Source organism: Microplitis mediator, chromosome 6 (assembly GCF_029852145.1).
Source record: "Microplitis mediator isolate UGA2020A chromosome 6, iyMicMedi2.1, whole genome shotgun sequence".
NCBI lineage: Eukaryota > Metazoa > Arthropoda > Insecta > Hymenoptera > Braconidae > Microplitis > Microplitis mediator.
The window spans coordinates 10,885,847-10,905,329 of record NC_079974.1 but is presented as its reverse complement, the minus strand read 5'-3'; the positions used below and the strand labels follow the sequence as shown (position 1 = coordinate 10,905,329).

Genomic DNA, 19,483 nt, shown 5'->3' with positions numbered 1-19,483 from the left:
TATAACCTCGTTACAATGCATATATATATATATATATATATGTGGTTTCCCCATTTTGGTAACTTTTTTTCAAACGGTTTCAACATTTCGGTAACTTTTATACATTTTGGTAACGTTACCAAAATACAATTTGCCGAATTCAACATTTCAGTAACGTTACCAAAATGTATTTTTTGATGGATCCAGCATTTTGGTAACGTTACCGAAATGCAATCAGCTAGATTCACCATTTCAGTAACGTTACCGAAAGGTATTTTTTCGTTGGATTAAACATTTTGGTAACGTTACCAAAATTTTTTCAATACAATTGAATAATTCAGTAACGCTACCTAAAGTTTTTTTATAGCATGCGTAACAACAGTAACACTTTGTGTTAATGCCTCAAATAATTCAGTCTCAAATGATGATATAATATTACACTTTTTTTGATAATAGTTTGACGAAATTGGGTTGATATTTCACTTCATTTAAATAATAGATAAATATAAATAATTAAAATTTTAATCGTCAAAATCGCAGTTTTAGTTTTAACATGAGCATACAAAAATTAAATAGCTGATGCCAGTCTTAACATTTTGAAAATTCGAATCTAGTTGGTACAATAACTGTCCTTTCCCGTGAAAAGTTCGAAGAAGTCTTGTCGATCATTCAATTTGTTATCATAATAGTCTCATAGCGTTTTTTAAAATATTCTACCAAAATACAATCTTCCGAATTCAACATTTCGGTAACGTTACCGAAATACAATCTGGCAAATTCAACATTTCAGTAACGTTACCAAAATGTAATCAGCTGAATTCAGCATTTCAGTAACGTTACCAAAAAGTCTTTTTTTGTCGGATTCAACATTTTGGTATCGTTGACAGTACCATTTTGATACAATCGAGCAATTGAATAAATTCAAATTCGGGCTTTAATTCCTTGACAAACAAATGGAAGAGTTAACAATGGATTATATAGAATAATTTTAGTCAAAGAAAAGAATGTAATGTCACACTTATTTAGATAATAGTTTAAGGAAATTTAGTAAATATTTCATTTTATTTAAATAACAAATGAATACTGATAATTTAAATTTTCATCCTTAAAATTGCAGTTTCAGTTTTACATGTGCATACGGAAATTAAATAGCTAATGCTCGTCTTAAAATTTTAAAAATTCGAATCTGGTTAGTGGAATAACTGTCCTTTCCCGTGAAAAGTTTGAAGAATTCTTATCGATCATTCAATTTGTCAATATAATAGTCTATCAGCATTTTTCAAAACATATACCAAAATACAATCTACCGAATTCAACATTTCGGTAACGGTACCAAAATACAATCTGGCAAATTCAACATTTCAGTAACGTTACCAAAATGTAATCAGCTGAATTCAGCATTTCAGTAACGTTACCAAAAAGTCTTTTTTTGTCGGATTCAACATTTTGGTTTCGTTGACAGTACCATTTTGATACAATCGAGCAATTGAATAAATTCAAATTCGGGCTTTAATTCCTTGACAAACAAATCAAAGAGTTAACGATGGATTATATAGAATAATTTTAGTCAAAGAAAAGAATGTAATGTCACACTTATTTAGATAATAGTTTAAGGAAATTTGGTAAATATTTCATTTTATTTAAATAACAAATGAATACTGATAATTTAAATTTTCATCCTTAAAATTGCAGTTTCAGTTTTACATGTGCATACGGAAATTAAATAGCTAATGCTCGTCTTAAAATTTTAAAAATTCGAATCTGGTTAGTGGAATAACTGTCCTTTCCCGTGAAAAGTTTAAAGAATTCTTATCGATCATTCAATTTGTCAATATAATAGTCTATCAGCATTTTTCAAAACATATACCAAAATACAATCTACCGAATTCAACATTTCGGTAACGGTACCAAAATACAATCTGGCAAATTCAACATTTCAGTAACGTTACCAAAATGTAATCAGCTGAATTCAGCATTTCAGTAACGTTACCAAAAAGTCTTTTTTTGTCGGATTCAACATTTTGGTTTCGTTGACAGTACCATTTTGATACAATCGAGCAATTGAATAAATTCAAATACGGGCTTTAATTCCTTGACAAACAAATCAAAGAGCTAACGATGGATTATATAGAATAATTTTAGTCAAAGAAAAGAATGTAATGTCACACTTATTTAGATAATAGTTTAAGAAAATTCAGTTAATATTTCATTTGATTTGAATAACAAATGTATACTGATAATTTAAATTTTGATCCTAAAAATTGCAGTTTCAGTTTTAACATGTGCATACGGAAATTAAAGAGCTAATGCTCGTCTTAAAATTTTGAGAATTTGAATCTAGTTGGTGAAATAACTGTCCTTTCCCGTGAAAAGTTTGAAGAATTCTTGTCGATCATTCTATTTGTCAATATAATAGTCTAATAGCATGTTTTAAAACATATACCAAAATACAATCTACTGAATTCAACATTTCGGTAACGGTACCAAAATACAATCTGGTAAATTCAACATTTCAGTAACGTTACCAAAATGTAATCAGCTGAATTCAGCATTTCAGTAACGTTGGACAGTATCGTTGGCAATACCATTTTGATACAATCGAACATTCGAATGAATATAAATTTGGGCTTTAATTTCTTGACAAACAAATCAAAGAGCTGACTATGGATTCAATAGAAAAATTTTAGTCTTAAAAAAGAATGTGATGTTACACTTATTTAGATAATAGTTTAAGGAAATTTAGTTAATATTTGATTTCATTCAAATAACAAAGGAATACTGATAATTTAAATTTTGATTCTTAAGATTGCAGTTTTAGTTCTAACATGAGGACACAAAAATTAAATAGCTGATGTCAGCTAAAATTTCAAAAATTCGAATCTAATTGGTAAAATAGCTGTCCTTTCACGTGACAAGTTTGAAGAAGTTTATTTGATAATTCAATTTGTTAACATGATAGTCTAATAGCATTTTCCAAAAGATTATACCATCCCGGGAAAAAATGATCAAACCTGGACAGGCATGAGTCTTCAGGCCTGATCAGACATGAAAAATGATCGGGTCTGACCAGACCTGGCCAGGCATCTTCATCCGGGTAAAAAAATTATATATATAAAAAATGGCCCTATATAATTATATATAATTGTGTATAACTATTAGGGTGTTTCATATTTAGGCGATATTTTTTTTCTGTCCCACCTGGAAAACTAACAATTTATAGAGCAAAATGAATATTCCTGCTTGAAAAAAAATTCTAAGTCAATTAGGAGCTTAACGCATCGAAAAATTCGATTTCCCATTTAAATAACATGGGAAATGAAATTTTTTTTGGTTTGGAATTTTATACTTCGGCAATGGCTCATTATACGATTTAGCCCAGCATACATTTTTGTAGGGAATTAAACGCTCTAAAAAAAAAAGTCTCCTATCATTTTTTGATAAATCGATCTGTTCAAAAAATATTGGAGCTCGAAGTCAAAATAGAGTAAATTTCGAGATCTTTTTACTTTTCCGTCGAAACTATCTTAAAACGTCATGGAATCTTTTTTGTAGTCAATTTTATTCCCCACGAATCATCTCTGATTAATTTTTTTTTAATTCTGCATTGTTTTCTAGTTATTTCTATTATAATGCCAAGCTTCTAAAAAATAGTGTTCTGATCGATTTTAAGAGCTTGGCATTAAAATAGAAATAACTAGAAAACAATGCAGAATTTGAAAAAATTTAATTCCAAATAATTTGTGGGGAATAAAATTGTCTACAAAAAAGGTCTTACGACGTTTTACGATAAGTTCGATAGTTTTGACGGAAAAGTAAAAAGATCTCCAAATTTACTCTATTTCGACTTCGAGCTCCAATAACTTTTAAACAGATGCATTTATCAAAAAATAGTAAGAGACTTTTTTTGTAGAGCGTTTGATTCCCTACAAAAATGTATGCTGGGCTTAATCGTACAATGAGCCATTGCCGAGGTATAAAATTCCAAACCAAAAAAAATTTTTTTTCCCATGTTATTTAAATGAGAAATCGAATTTTTCGATGCGTTAACCCCCTAATTGACTTTTTTTTCAAGCAGGAATATTCATTTTGCTCTATAAATTGTTAGTTTTTCAGGTAGGACAGAAAAAAAATATCGCCTAAATATGAAACACCCTAATAACTATATACAATTATATATAATTATTTTTATATATAATAAAAAAAAATCGGGCGTGTGCAGGGTTTAAACCGTAGACCTTGCACTTGAAAGTTTAACTCGCTACCCACTGACCTAAGAGATTTAGTTGAAAGGTAAGTTTCGTATGGACTTTAAGTAATAAAAATCTTATACGTGATAGATTCTTGGTCAACAAAACTTTATATCTATGAACAGACATGACCAGGCATGGACAGGTATGATCAGGCCTGAGCGTATTTAACGCTTCCGATATGAACAGGCATGAACAGACATGAACAGTCACGAACAGGCCTGAGTGTATTTAACGCTTTAAACATGAACTGACATGAACGGGTATGATCAGGTTTGATCATATCTAATTTCAGGCCTGATCATACATGAACAGGCATGATCAGGTCTAATTTCAGGCCTGATCATACACAAACAGGCATGATCAGGTCTGATCATTTTTTCCCGGGAAAATACAATCTACCGAGTTCAACATTTCAGTAACGTCACCAAAATACAATCTGGCAAATTCAACATTTCAGTAACGTTACCGAAATGTCATCAGCTGAATTCAGCATTTCAGTAACGTTACCAAAAGGTCTTTTTTTGTCGGATTCAACATTTCGGTATCGTTGGGAGTATCGATCCGATACAATCGAACAATCGAATAAATTCAAATTTGAGTTTAAATTCCTTAACGAAAAAATCAAAGAGTTGACGATGGATTAAATATCAAAATTTTAGTCAAAAATAAGAATGTAATGTCACTCTTATTTAGATAATAGTTTGAAGAAAGCTTGTAAATAATCCACTTCATTTAAATAATAAATGAATATTGATAATACAAATTCTGATCCTCAAAATCGCATTTTTTGTTTGAACGTCATCACACGAAAATTGAATAGCTGATGCTAGGCTGAAAATTTGAATTTAGTTAGTAATATAACTGTGTTATTTTGTAGAAAATTAAAGAAAGTCTATTGAATAATTCATTTGGCCGACAAAATAGTCCAATGCATTTTCCAAAATATTATACTGAAATACAATCTACTAAATTCAACATTTCAGTCACATTACGGAAAGGTATATTTTTTTGGATTCAACATTTCGGTATCGTTTGCAAAACATTTTTCATACAATGGAAGGTTCGAACAAATTCAAACTTGGGCTCAAACGCTTTGAAAAACAAATCAAAGAGATGATCATGTATTTAGAATATAAAAATTTTAGTTATAAATAAGGCGAAATCTATTGCTTGTTAAGACTGCTTATAAATAAAGACAAATAATTTTCTTTCGCTCGGATCTCCCTTATGTTTACATTTATTTATATTTATCAATATGTAACATAATAGAAGAATAATAAAAGATGGCGGCTAGCAAACGCATGTGTGAAAGTTGCGCTAAATTAATTAGAGCTAATTCTAGTTCTATTGGCTGTTGTAAATGTAAAAAATGGTTCCACAAAACGTGTAGTAACTTGAGTGACACGGAGTTTAGTGTTTACCTAAATGAATTTCGAAAAAAAGGCGTAACAAGTTGGAAATGTAGCGATTGTGATTTTGAGGTTAGCATTATAATGGGTGATAGTGAGTCTGATGACAACAATGGACATAAATTGTCTACCAGCAAAAGTGAAATCGAGGAAATTTTTGATAAATATCTCTCTCCTTTTAAAGAGAAGATTGAAAAAATTGAAAAAAGCGTTACGGGTATTCGTGCTGACTTAAATAAATTTGCTGAGTATAATAAAAGTCTCACACAACAACAAAAAAAATTCGATAAGAGAATAACAGATATCGAAAATAAACTCACATCTCTCAACATGCTTCCTGACGATCCAAACAATGTTATCTCTGAGATCAATGAACGCAAAAAACGCGAATCTCAAGTTGTTATACTAAATGTTCCTGAATCAAAGAAACCTATTGGCAACGACCGTCGCCTAGACGACATTGCCAACGTTACAGCGTTAATTCCTCAAGAATTGTCTGACATCATCCCCAACATCAAACTTCGACGTCTTGGTAAACCAGCTCAAGGTAAAACTCGCCCAGTTTTACTTTACACACCTTCTGTAACAGCTGCAAGGAGTATCCTGAAGTCCAAACCATCTCACAACCCAGATATCAGATTTAAGCCCAGTTTAACTCAGGCTCAACAACTCCACTTAAGCACACTACGCTCAGAGCTTGATGATTTAACTAAAAACGGAGATACAAATAAAACAATCAAATATATGAACGGAGTACCCAAGATCGTCGATAAACAAAATTTTCGTCCGCCGAGGAACAAAGACAAAGAAGCCTAAGTTAAACATATACTATCAAAATACGAGAGGCTTAAGAACTAAACTCAAGCATTTCTTAACCTCATCAGCTTGCAACAGTGGCGATATTATTTGTGTTAGTGAAACCTGGTTAAATGAATCTATTTCCTCCGGGGAAATCGTGGACAATACCTTCACACTTTTCCGGAAGGACAGAGACAACACAACTAGTGATCGAAAACGTGGTGGTGGTGTGCTAATTGCAGTAAAAAAGAACATTATAGCTGATTTAATAGAAGTCAATAATAATGATATTGAACATATCTTCATCAGAGTTAAATGTACTAAAAATGATATTATCATCGGGTGTGCCTACCTACCGCCTTTATCACCACTTGACACTTTTATTAACCATACAAATACAATTTTGTTCTTAAAAAATAAGTATCAAAACTGTAAATTACTCATACTAGGTGATTATAATTTACCCAGCAGTTATCCTCAAGCACTTTGTGAAAATTTACTGTATAATGAAATGATTCTCGTCAATTGCCAGCAATTTAATACAATCTATAATAGCAATAATAAAATTCTCGACCTCTGCTTCAGCGATACAGATGTTAAAGTAAGTAGGGCTGATCCTCTCATCAATGAAGATAATTACCATCCAGCGCTAAATATACTTGTCGAAGCCCAAGCTAACCTTAAGCAAAACAACTCTCTCAAATACCTATTCAATAAAGCAAACTACATTGGATTAAATGAATTTTATATGTCTTGTAACTGGATCGAATTATATCAAATAGAAGCCTTGGATGATAAAATCAACTGGTTTTACAATAAACTTGATGAAGGAATTAAACAATACGTACCTTTACACTACAAAAACTCGAACATTTATCCTACTTGGTTCTCAGCTGAACTTATTAGCAAAATTAAAGAAAAGAAAGCAGCTCACACCAGATATAAAAAGACCAAATCCCAATATAATTATAATATCTTTCGTAACCTAAGACATGAATGTAAAAACATTAGTAATAACTGCTACAAAGCCTACCTAACTAAAACTGAGCAAATGATAAAAAATAATGCCAGCAGTTTCTGGAGTTTTATTAAAAATAAAAGAAGAACCGATACCGACATCCCATCCACGATAAGCTGGAATGATGTGATAGCTAATAATGGACAAGAAGTCAGTAACTTATTCGCTTCTTTCTTCGAGAGCACTTACCATCACGACACAAACAACATCCAAGCCACAATAAATCATACTCGTTCCACAGAACAAGATGTGAACCTCTCTGAGCTGATTGTAAGATATGATGATGTCTATAAGCAACTAAGGAAGCTTGATCCAAAAAAAGGAGCTGGTCCTGATACGCTGCCTAACCAATTCCTAAGGAACTGTGCAACTGGACTCACAGAACCGATCACACATTTGTTTAGTACATCTCTAGATTCAGGTGAGTTTCCTTCAGCATGGAAAATCTCGTTCATTAGTCCTATACATAAGTCTGGATCCAGGAGTGACGCGTCCAACTACAGGCCCATTTGTATCCAGTCATCACTATCCAAGTTATTTGAAAAAATAGTTCTACCGCAGATTACATCAGCATTTCAGACTATAATATCCTCCAGACAACATGGATTCATTGGTGGTAGATCCACCACCACCAATCTCTACTTGTATACGAATTACGTCTTGGATGCAATGAACCAAGGTCTCAGCACTCATGCTATCTATACTGATTTCTCTAAAGCGTTCGATACGGTTGACCACGATACACTAATTAGTAAATTAAATCGGTACGGAATTAAAGGTAAAGCTCTGGAATGGATACGGTCTTATTTATCAGGCAGAAGCCTACAAGTACGAGTGAATGGATATATCTCAGATAAATACAATGTAACTTCTGGTGTTCCGCAAGGTTCCCACCTTGGACCGATTCTCTTCATAATATTTATTAATGATATTGGTGAAAAATTTGAGTCGGAGTATCTTCTCTATGCAGATGATTTAAAAATTTTTAGAACGATCAATGGCGACGAGGATATGAATATTCTTCAGCATGACATCGATGAACTTCATAACTGGTGCGTAACGAATAAACTTAACCTAAACAGGAATAAATGTGTCACACTATGTCTTTCTCGCTCAAACCTCCAGCACCCACCAAAATATAATCTCGATCATCACCAACTAACAGAAGTTTCTTCAGCGAAAGATCTCGGTGTAGTCGTCGATAACAAACTTAACTTTACTGAGCATATAAGTAAAATAACATCAAAAGCGTTTAAATCGCTTGGATTTATACTGAGAACAGGTCGGGAATTCAGCGATGTACGCACAATTCTCCACCTATTTGCCTCTCTTGTTCGCCCTATCCTGGAGTACTGCAGCATAATATGGTCACCTCATACCCAGGCACAAGTTGATAGAGTGGAAAAAATCCAAAGGAAATTTTGTAAATTTATAACGTACTATATGTACACACAGGGTTCTCATATGAGTACCGAAGATGTCTACAATCACTTCAAAATTGATAGTCTACTCTGTCGGCGCCAAGTTGCTGATATAACATTTTTTTATAAAGTAATTAACGGCCTAATACTATCACCAGAAATAAAAGAACAATTTATGTTCAAAAAACCAAGGCTAGGGTTAAGAAACACCAGGCTCTTAGTCACAGCTAAGACTTCTAAGAGCTATGTCCACCATGGGCCTAGAAATAGAATCTCCAATCTAGTCAACGATCACTGCTCTGTTATCAACTTCTTAGAGGACACTCTGCAAACTTTCAACTCGAAAATTAAAAATATAAAATTAAATAATTAACACAAACATAATCACCAATCCACCACTAGTATTTATTGTCTCTAAATCTTATTCATTATGTACCTGGCCCACTTTCACTTTCTTTTAATACTCTTATAGTGCAATAACCATAATAATTAATGTATATTGACTTAGAGTCCCCATCAGCAATATTTTATTATATTAATACATAATCATAATAATGTAAATAGCCGATTGGCGTTTGTCTATTAAATAAATAAATAAATAAATAGGTAATTAAACAATATTCATATATACTTTTAATGGAAGTGAATTACTCCGTATAAATAATTATATGATCATACACTTTTTTCGATAATAGTATGAACAAACCTATTAGATAATTTAATTTGCTGAATAACGGAAGAGTTATATTAATTCAAATTTCGACTCTCTAAATAAAAATTTTAGTTTCAACATAAATGCATGCAAATTAAACAGCCGATGACATTTCGATAAATTAAATTTAAATAATCAAATAATTGTCTGCTTTCTCATAAAATAGCTTAAACAATTCTAATAGATAACATAGTTATTCATCAAATTATTTAATTTACTTATTTCTATTGATTATCTTATTGTTCTTTATTCAAAGATTATTATCGTCCCGTAGAATCACGAGGCACTAAATTTCAAAATTTTGATTTAACGGAGTACGATTTGACATTTCAAAACGGAAGTTAAATTAATAACTTCCTATTATTGAATAATTTTCCAATTTTGTTAGATCGATGTCAAAGATGTGATTATTATTATTATTTATATTTTTATAAAAATTATGCACGTTTATTAATAATAGCCAAAAAAATTTATTTCGAATAGTATTTTAGTTATAATTAAGAATAATTTCTTGTCATTCGTTTGTAGATGTCTATTTAAAATGCCTGCCAGTTAATTCAGCACTTTTGCATAGAAAATTACCGTAAACTTTCATTATAGTTAGCGTTTCAAAAGAAAGTAACTAACCAGATAGCCAGGAAAACTTAATGAAATGTTAGTTTAACAATCTCAATTGATGAGCTTGGCAGCAAGTTTTTGCAAGCTTCAGATTTATAAATTTTTAACAACAATGGACGTGCTTGGCTGAACTAAATCATTACCTGCCTACCCAGATAACCAAGGTTGCTTAGCAAACTTCTGATCTTCCCTAATAGCCACTTTAGCTCGAAATCAAAAGTAAGTTTATGTTAAAATTACCTGAAATCTGATGCCCGACTTTGCCGATAATTTGACAGCAAAAGTTGAAAAGAAAAATTTGCAGTTAATTTTTCTTCAATTTTGGGGTAACTTTCTTCGATACAAAAAAGTCGGTAATGTTTTTTCTTACCATTTCAGAATGTAACCAAATTTATACATAAAAACGTCTACAATTTGACGGTAAAAAAATACTTTACAAATTTTCAAGTCAAATTAACAATAAATCGACACAAAATTGGCCTGAAAATTGACGACAACTTTTTTCTAGTCAACCTCTGTAGTAAATTTGTATTCTAATTCGGGTGGTAAATTTACCTCCAATTGAATAGCAAGTTGCATACAAATTGTCGTAAAAAACAGAAAAGTCTGAAGTAGACGGAAATTTTACGAAAAATTCAAGGAAACTTTTGTAAAATAAACTTTTGCTAAAGCAAACTGTACGATTAGGGTTTATTTTGCTGTCCAATTTCGGGTAAGTTAAATTTCAAGTTGCTTCCAAAATTTTTCTTCAATTTGACGGCAAATATAGGTCAACTTCAGACTTATTAGATACTGACTACAATATGAGTGCAATATGCTGTGCAAATTGATAAAAAGTTGGCTGCAAAATTTGCTATTTTTTGTTTGTTAACTAATGTTATGAACAAATGAATTTTTCCCAATCTAATCTGGACTTTGAAAAAATCCATTTGTTTATAACTTTAATTAACAAAAAAAAAAAAAACGTCTGAACGATACGATATAAATCCGTTTCGAAAAAAATGCCGTCGATTGGTACTATCAACATTTTTTCGATTTTTTCCATCCAATTTGGACTTTGGAAAATTCCATTTGTTTATAACATGAGCTCACAAAAAGAAAAAAGTCTTTGGACGATACGATAGAAATCTGTTTCAGAAAAAATGCTGTCGATTGGTACTATCGACATTTTAACGATTTTTTTTTTCTTTCATTTTTAAATGTAAAAAACTTAGAAAAATTCCGGCCTATCAAGCATCTGACGCAATTTGGTGGAGAGAGAGCTCGCGCATAGGCAGCTGCTCGTGCGAGAGAGAGAGGTTCGAGCGCCGGCTCGATTTTTTATCATATCTCGCGACATATTTGATATACAAAAAAAAACGAATGATACTTTTTTTGTGTATTTTTTCATTTTGAACATTTTGTTTCAAATAAACTGCCCCAACAAACCAGTGGTTCGGGAGTTATTTCGATTTAAACAATAAAATTGTTATTAATAATTGTTTGCAGCACTTTTGAACGAAATGGAGCTGATTTTTGTAATCCTTGGCCCAAAATACGTAAGATACAGTCAGATTTAGCCGGTGTCAACAAAATATACGGGCTCACCTCTTCAGCCGAAGGACTAGAAATACCGTTCGTTACCAAAATGCATAGTTCGGTTAATTTGTATATATATAGTTACCAAAATGTTGAAACGATCATAAATTTGATGTATATCAATAACAGTGAAGTTACATCAAAAATCCTGAAAAAGCCATCAAAGGACATGCAATCAGAAACATTTTAAGCTATTAAAAAAAATGCGTTACCAAAATGTTGAAACTACATATATATATATATATATATATATATATATATATATATATATATATATATTAGACTGGGCCAAAAAAATTGGCTATTTTTTTTACTTAGCTATATCGAAAATATTATTCAGAATGACAAAAAAAAAAAATTTCGTGAAAGTTTGAGCCCTTAACATTAATTTTAAGAGGTCTATCATAGCTATTTTTAATTTTAATTCACAATTTGATGTTTTACGTCAGAACTGCTAAAAAATTGGAGTAAAAAAAATTCTTTTTTACTTATTCTCATGTAAAATTAAATTCCCTACAAAAAAGGTCTGATTGAAAATTTTCGTCAGACAAGCCGTTTCCGACTAATTAAGCTTAATAAATTGATATATTTTTTCGATTTAACATTTTTATTTTTGAATTTTGTAACTGACGAATCAAGAAAAATCTAATAAAGATCATGACAAATATTTAAAGGAAATTTAATGCTCTACAATAAAGGTCTCTTAACATTTTTTGCTAAATTCACTCCTTCGAAAGTTATTCACGTTATTGAAATCGTTTTGACTCAAATTCAGCCTTGAATAACTTTCGAAGGAGTGAATTTAGCAAAAAGTGTTAAGGGACCTGTTTTGTAGAGCATTAAATTTCTTTCGAAAATTTGAGATGGTCGTTATTATATATTTATTGATTCGTCAGTTACAAAATTCAAAAGTAAAAATGTTAAATCGAAAAAATATATCAATTTATTAAGCTTACTTAATCGGAAACGGCTTGTCTGATGAAAATTTTCAATCAGACCTTTTTTGTAGGGAATTTAATTTTACATCAGAATAAGTAAAAATGTTTTTTTTTTTACTACAATGTTTTAGCAGTTCTGACGTAAAACATCAAATTATGAATTAAAATTAAAAATAGCGATGATAGCCCTCTTAAAATTAATATTAAGGGCTCAAACTTTTATGAAATTTTGTTTTTGTCATTCTGAATAATATTCTCAATATAGCTAAGAAAAAGAAAAATAGTCAATTTTTTTGGCCCAGTCTAATATTTATATTAGGGTGGTCGTTAAAAATTAAATTTTCTCAGGCGCCCCATAAAAAGCTTCTTTTTAGTGAAAAAATACGCGGAGAATGTGGTTTTTTTTTGTAAGTAAAAATAACACGTGCCGTAGGACGATCAAAGTTCATTTTTCGATACAATCGCGGTTTTTTTTAAATATCTCATGAAATATGCAGATTAAAGGAAAAAATCGTAGCAACAATTTTGTAGGAAATTAAATTTTTGACAAAAAAGGTCATTTTCATTTTTTTTATCAAATGTGTATTTATGAAGACATTTTAAAAAAACTTTTTTAGATCTGATGAATTGAGCGTTTTAAGGTTTACAAATTTTGAAAATAACATTTTTCTAAGTATATAGAAACTACAACAAGCATTGATGATTGATATGTTACGAGTTACGAAGCTGTCTATATTTGAGAAAAAACGTTATTTTTAACATTCGTTATCCTTAAAATGCTCAATTGATAAGATCTGAAAAAGTTTTTTTAAAATATCTTCATAAATACACATTTGATAAAAAAAATGAATATGACCTTTTTTGTCAAGAATTTAATTTCTTCCAAAATTGTTCCTATAATTTTTTCCTTTAATCTGCATATTTCATGAGATATTTAAAAAAAACTTATCTTTCCACTAAAAAGAAGCTTTTTATGAGGCACCTGAGAAAATTTAATTTTTAACAACCACCCTAATATATATTGAGACAATGTGAATTATCATTTTCGTCCTCAGCCTTGGGGTTCCCAATTTTCCCCGTCTCGTTGCCGTCTGAAACTACACAAGTCATAGTGACGTGGTCACATGACGAGTCTTTACGTCGACGCATGTCCGTAAGAGTGAAGTGGGGACGAAGTTCACCGGCAGGTCCAAGACCCTAAATTATCGGTCAATCACTTCGATCCTGGATCAACTAGCGTATAGACGTTTCTATATCAATTATTCAGTATCTATTCTGTTAATTGTACTTACGAACTCATATTCCATACACTATTGGCCAATTACTTTGCAATTTTATTTCTTATTAGTTACTTATTAGTTATTATAAATAAAATTTAAATAAATACATTTTTACTGTACGTTGCCGGCGATATACTCGCCTTATAAATAATATAACATCGGATAATAAATTCAGTGCTGTATTTGCGTGGAGATATATTGTATTCAGCGTATACCAGGACTATCCTGATTTTTGTATCTTCCGGAAACGTTATTGTAAGTACTTGAACTTTATTATAATTGGCAATAAACTTGCACATTTTCTGATTAATTCCTTTTATTCCATCTATCACTGCCCAACCTATTTATTTCCTATTTTACTGGTAAGATTATTGTATAGTTTAAATAAATAAATATTAATTAAGTTACAAGTATTAATTCGACTATCGATAAGTATAATCTATAATTTTATAAGCCGTGAGGTAAGTTGATAAGTTTTTCTACATACGTTGCCAAGTTTGAGCAAGTGCGGGTTCTTACTTTGCAAGAACCCGAGCCCATTGCTCTGTCCCAGTAATTAAAAATTTCGTAGAGGCCAGCCTAAGCCATGGTTCAACCCGCGAATTCTGGTGGCTGCTGGTAAGAATCGCAAAGAGAAAAAGCGATTTGTCTCAATATGTATACTGTGTAACGTTACATCTTGTAACTGTTACAATAGTATCGATGATTCTAGTTACAGGATCTAAGATCGCCATAGAATTATGTATGAGTTAGCGTGCGAATATCGAGTAACTGGGGCGTGAGTGTAGTTAATAAGTGTGAATACGAGTAGGTGTAATGTGTCTTTGAGTTCATTTTGTGGTATGTGTGAATACTGTGACATTTAGATAAATTTCATGTTGAGAAGTTTACGGTACGAGTGTAATGTCATAACGAGTATCGGTGTTTTGGAGTACGTTTAAATGGTGTGTGTACACTGATAGAAGGATTTAGTTGTATTTAATAAGATTTGGTTGTATTTACTAAATGATTTAGTAACGAACCTTCCAATACTAAATATTTGGTTACATGTAGCAAATCATTTAGTAAAGCTCAATTATTTCCACCAAATAAATATTTAGTAATATTTAAGAAATGATTTATTGGGGCACAATGAATAATTTATTAAGATTAAAGAACTAATTCTTTTAACTTATTTTAGCGCATAACCTAATTGTTCCACTTAAAATAAATTAAAATGATAATAATAAATAATTTTAAGCAAAAATATACAGTATTATAAAGAAAATAACCTCATTTTATTATAATTTTTTATTTAAGATAAATAACAAATTTTTAGTTCAATAAGTTTTAATTATACAAATAACACACATAATTTTAATATACATAAGTTAAAAATTTTAAATTAAACTCCGATGAGCAATGACATATAAGCCATTTAGTAGTAAATGAGTTTGTAACGGTTTGATATATTTTTATTTTGTCTATATATTAAAAATACTATATGTTAAAAATAAAGATTTTAAGAGCTCTTCCATAATTTGAAATAATTCAGTTGAAATCAATTGAAAATTAACGTTTTTAAAATCACTAAATTGATTTGGAAATCACAACACTAACTCCGATTGAAACAAAACGCACTATACTGTGAAAGCGGTGATATATTCACACACATACGCTACACTGATATTTCCCACAAATACATACGTAGTTTTCAATCCCAAACAAGCCATCTACCGACAAAACTTGCCAAAAAAAATATTTAGTACCGATTACCGAATATTTAGTTGGTGGAAATAAATATTTATTTTACCATAAGAAGATTTTATTGAGATAAAAAAATGATTTATTAAATTATAATAAATTATATTGATGGGCACAAAATATTTTGTTCTCCCAAAGAAGTGACTAAAAATTTTATTACTAAATCCATTCAGTACTCAGTATTAAATCCTTCTATCAGTGTAGATGAGATTAGTCCCATGTGAGAAGTTTAGTTAGGTCGTGAATAATGGCCGAAGTAACAAGCTTCCCAGCCGGTGATGATGTGGTTATTTATTGATCCAACAAATATAAATTTTAGGTTTTAAAGTTCCGGTTACGATTAGACCAGTTGCCGATACTGGGGAAATTAAAATTGGCTAGCACTCATCAGGATTTCGACAAGATGAGAGAGGTGATTATTAAGCGATGGATAATGTGATGTGATTTAGTTTTGTGTTTTCGGTTTTATTAAATTTGAGTATTTTATTCGTTTAATTCATTTCGTCTAGCATCAAGTTAAATTTTTATTTTAGAATATATATTTATATATATATATATATATATATATATATATATATATATATATATATATATATATATATATATAATGTTATTATTAAGAAACATTGGCAAGACAATACATATAACAAATTAGTTAATTTAATACTATTTTTATTCTTTTTTCTTTGGAAAAATTTCCTATAGATAAATATTTATAACAGTTCGAATGAATTATGATCTTTCTTCTCTATGATACGATGCCCATGAAGTTGTATGTGATCATCCTTCAATCCGTGAAAAGGAATACTGAATTAAGCCACTTTACTCTCGTTGCAGGACTTCCTATTAACAATAAAATTTAATTTGTAATTTTAAGTATACGATGAAAAAAAAATCGTAATCATAACTTAGTAGCACTAACGTGCTCATAGTAAATAATAAGTGGTTCACAGAATAAAATGAACATAAAGCAAACTCAGTGATTTCACGCTTGAGGTGTCTAATATTTATTTACTAGTCGACAGAAAATTACTCAAATAGACAACATTTGTCCAACAGAATTTAACTCCGGTAGTCATTTCTGTTTAAATCGGTAGGCATATGTACGCACACACACACGCGCGCGCGTACAATCATATGCATATGCATACGTACACGCATGCATACATACAAGCACCACTCTCAAAATATTCGGAAAAGCTTACTTAGACTTCCAAACATCAACATCCGATGAAAACTCAATTTTCGGAAATCGAGCCGAAGTAGCAGATTAAACACCAAGGAAGGAAAACAGGATATTCCGCGTGTGCAATTGCTTACTCGAACTGAAGGTTAGGGTGGAAAACAAATGGATTTGGTATCCAATCTTCCTTCGTGGCGTGTATACTTTTTTTTAATTTTTGCCTCTATTTGCGAGAAGATTGACGCATGCGCTAATTTTTATCGTTTGTTTTTTTATGATAGAAAAGAATGACTTTTTCGGCTCTTAACAGGTCAGGAATTCGAACTTTGCAGGCTTGGTGAAAACATCTAATTCCCGAATTTTTCAAAAGTCGTCGAATTGAATAGCGCAAAATTGAGGATTCTTATATTTCCTTTCCTTTCTATAAACCTGACACCTCCGCGAACTCTGATAAGAGTCGGTTTTATAAAAAAAAATTTACGCCATTTATTTTTTCGCATTTCAATTGATATTGTTCAGTCATCAGCACGTTTGTTCTGTCTCAATCGACTATATTCATTTTGTCTAAGATGAAACGAGCGATTAAATGGTATTAGGTGAGGTTAGTGTTGGATTGAGCATAAATCAAGCCTGACAAACGTCATGCTGGGCTAGATATCTTTAGAAACTCACTTTTCGCCGGCCAATCAGCAAAATTGGGAGCGAATTGAATTAAATTGGCGTCTCCCTGGCCAATAAGGAAATTAGTTTAGGCAGTCATGCTGCACACTTCATGAATACGTCACGTTTTACGTGATACTATCTACCGCTTCACCATGAGCATCTGTTTCACCAGTATGATCTAATTATCGTTTAATCGCTAGTAATTGAATTCGCTTATTAATTATAATTTATTCACAGTGAATACCTAGAGCTATGGAAGTCAGTATTTATTAAGGATACGCTATAATTTGCGATATAAAAACACTTACAACTTGGGTTAACTTTGAATGTGTCACGATCGGAGAGAGTGAAGGCGACGGGCGAAGGGTTTTATTTAATTAATTATTTAGTAAAACTACCCAAAATATTTATTCTATTACTCAACCAAGGAGCCTAATAGGACCGTCACGTGGCTAGTGTGAGAATGTTTAATATTTGGCAAGTTTTTGTATACTAAATAAGTCTATTTCGTACCGAGCGGAAGTACGATAGACAATCCCGATCGTTGACCTGCGTGGCTTTAGGGTAGGTCAGGGATTTTAAAGCGAGAGGGAAGTAGGTAGGTGAATATGGGCCCTCGAGAAGTCCCTGTTCCTTTACGTCTGTCTCTTACTGTACCCGTTAACTTACGAATGTTAGAGTGAGAGGTATAAATAAGAGAAAGATATATTTGATTAAAAAAAGAAAAGAATCTGTATATTCTGGTATAATATTATAATAAGGTTTACATTGGGTATGTTATAGGTTTAACAATATGTATATATAGATATTTTGACTTACCACTCAGCTGGAGGTGGTTTACAAATCTGCGCTGATCACACTCTCTCTCAATTCACCGATTTGAATTTATGATCGCGAAATTGTTTTATTTAATTCGCTGGAACACTGCACTGTGGCGTCGTGATTTTACCTCAGCGGAATTACTGCACTATCCGGACTCGGAGCTACTGGGGTGCCAAGCGGATACACTCCCCTATCTACCGAATACGAATGCGGATATTGAAATTTGTTTTTAGGATTACGATCTAGGAGTCTGGATTCCTAGGCTATAGACCGTCACGAGACCGATGATCCTGATTTGGGTGAGTCGAATCGACCGTGATTTTTGCGAGTTTCTAAAATTTAAGTATTTGGCCAAGGAGTCCGATTGCCTAGGCGGTGGACCGTCACGTGGACAACAATTAAAATTTTACCTCTGATTCGCGGTACTAACCGGACTTAAGCCGTTAGAACTAATCGGTACTTTGTTAAAGTCTGGAGAGCTTCGGAGAGATTATTTTGATCGACTCGAGATCCGGCAGAGTTTAATTCTGATTAGCGATTGACTGCCTTCGTTAGATTTTCGGCAGTTTATATACTCTAGTTTTGAAGGGAAAGTCATAGATTTTTGGTGCAATCATTGGGTCCATCTCATTAACATGATGAGTAAGTACACGATTCCGGGAATAACTTTCTAAAAATTTAGAAAAGTCCATATATGGACATCGGATGATATCGTTTTTGTCAACAACAACGGATGAGTAAGTGCTCTAATAGAAAAACAAATGGCTAAGTGCGTAGATCCGTTTAGTCATAGCATGGGAACGTATGCAGTGATTTCGAAATATGTAAATTAGATGGTCGTAAAATTTTTATGACCGTTGAGTCAATTAGAGGTCCGGTGCACACGTGCAGGTGTCCCGCTGAGTCGCAGCTATACATACTTTTGGGTACTACGCCCGTACGCACACATACATACTCTCTTATAAATGTATTGTGAATAGGTGTACGCAGGTAAGTGTGGATGCAAGATGAGTATACGGCTAGATGACGTAGTTGGGTTTGAGCATAGGCTCTGCCCTTTTGATGGAGAAA

At 31.8% G+C, this 19,483-nt stretch overlaps 1 protein-coding gene across 10 annotated transcripts in view; it reads right to left on the bottom strand.

Annotated features, from left to right (window-relative positions):
- LOC130669381 (phosphatidylinositol 4-phosphate 5-kinase type-1 alpha) overlaps nt 1-19,483 on the bottom strand; it is a 350,783-nt gene that overhangs the window by 88,359 nt on the left and 242,941 nt on the right. The window contains exon 16 of one of the 10 annotated variants that reach the window (XM_057472250.1): nt 16,352-16,587. The exons of 8 other annotated variants lie outside the window; for them this stretch is intronic. In XM_057472250.1, the coding sequence (XP_057328233.1) occupies nt 16,532-16,587 (56 nt within the window). In that variant the 3' untranslated portion in view covers nt 16,352-16,531. Of the gene's footprint in view, nt 1-16,351; nt 16,588-19,483 lie in introns of those variants that run through there. One more of the 10 variants, XM_057472249.1, reaches the window with a different exon arrangement.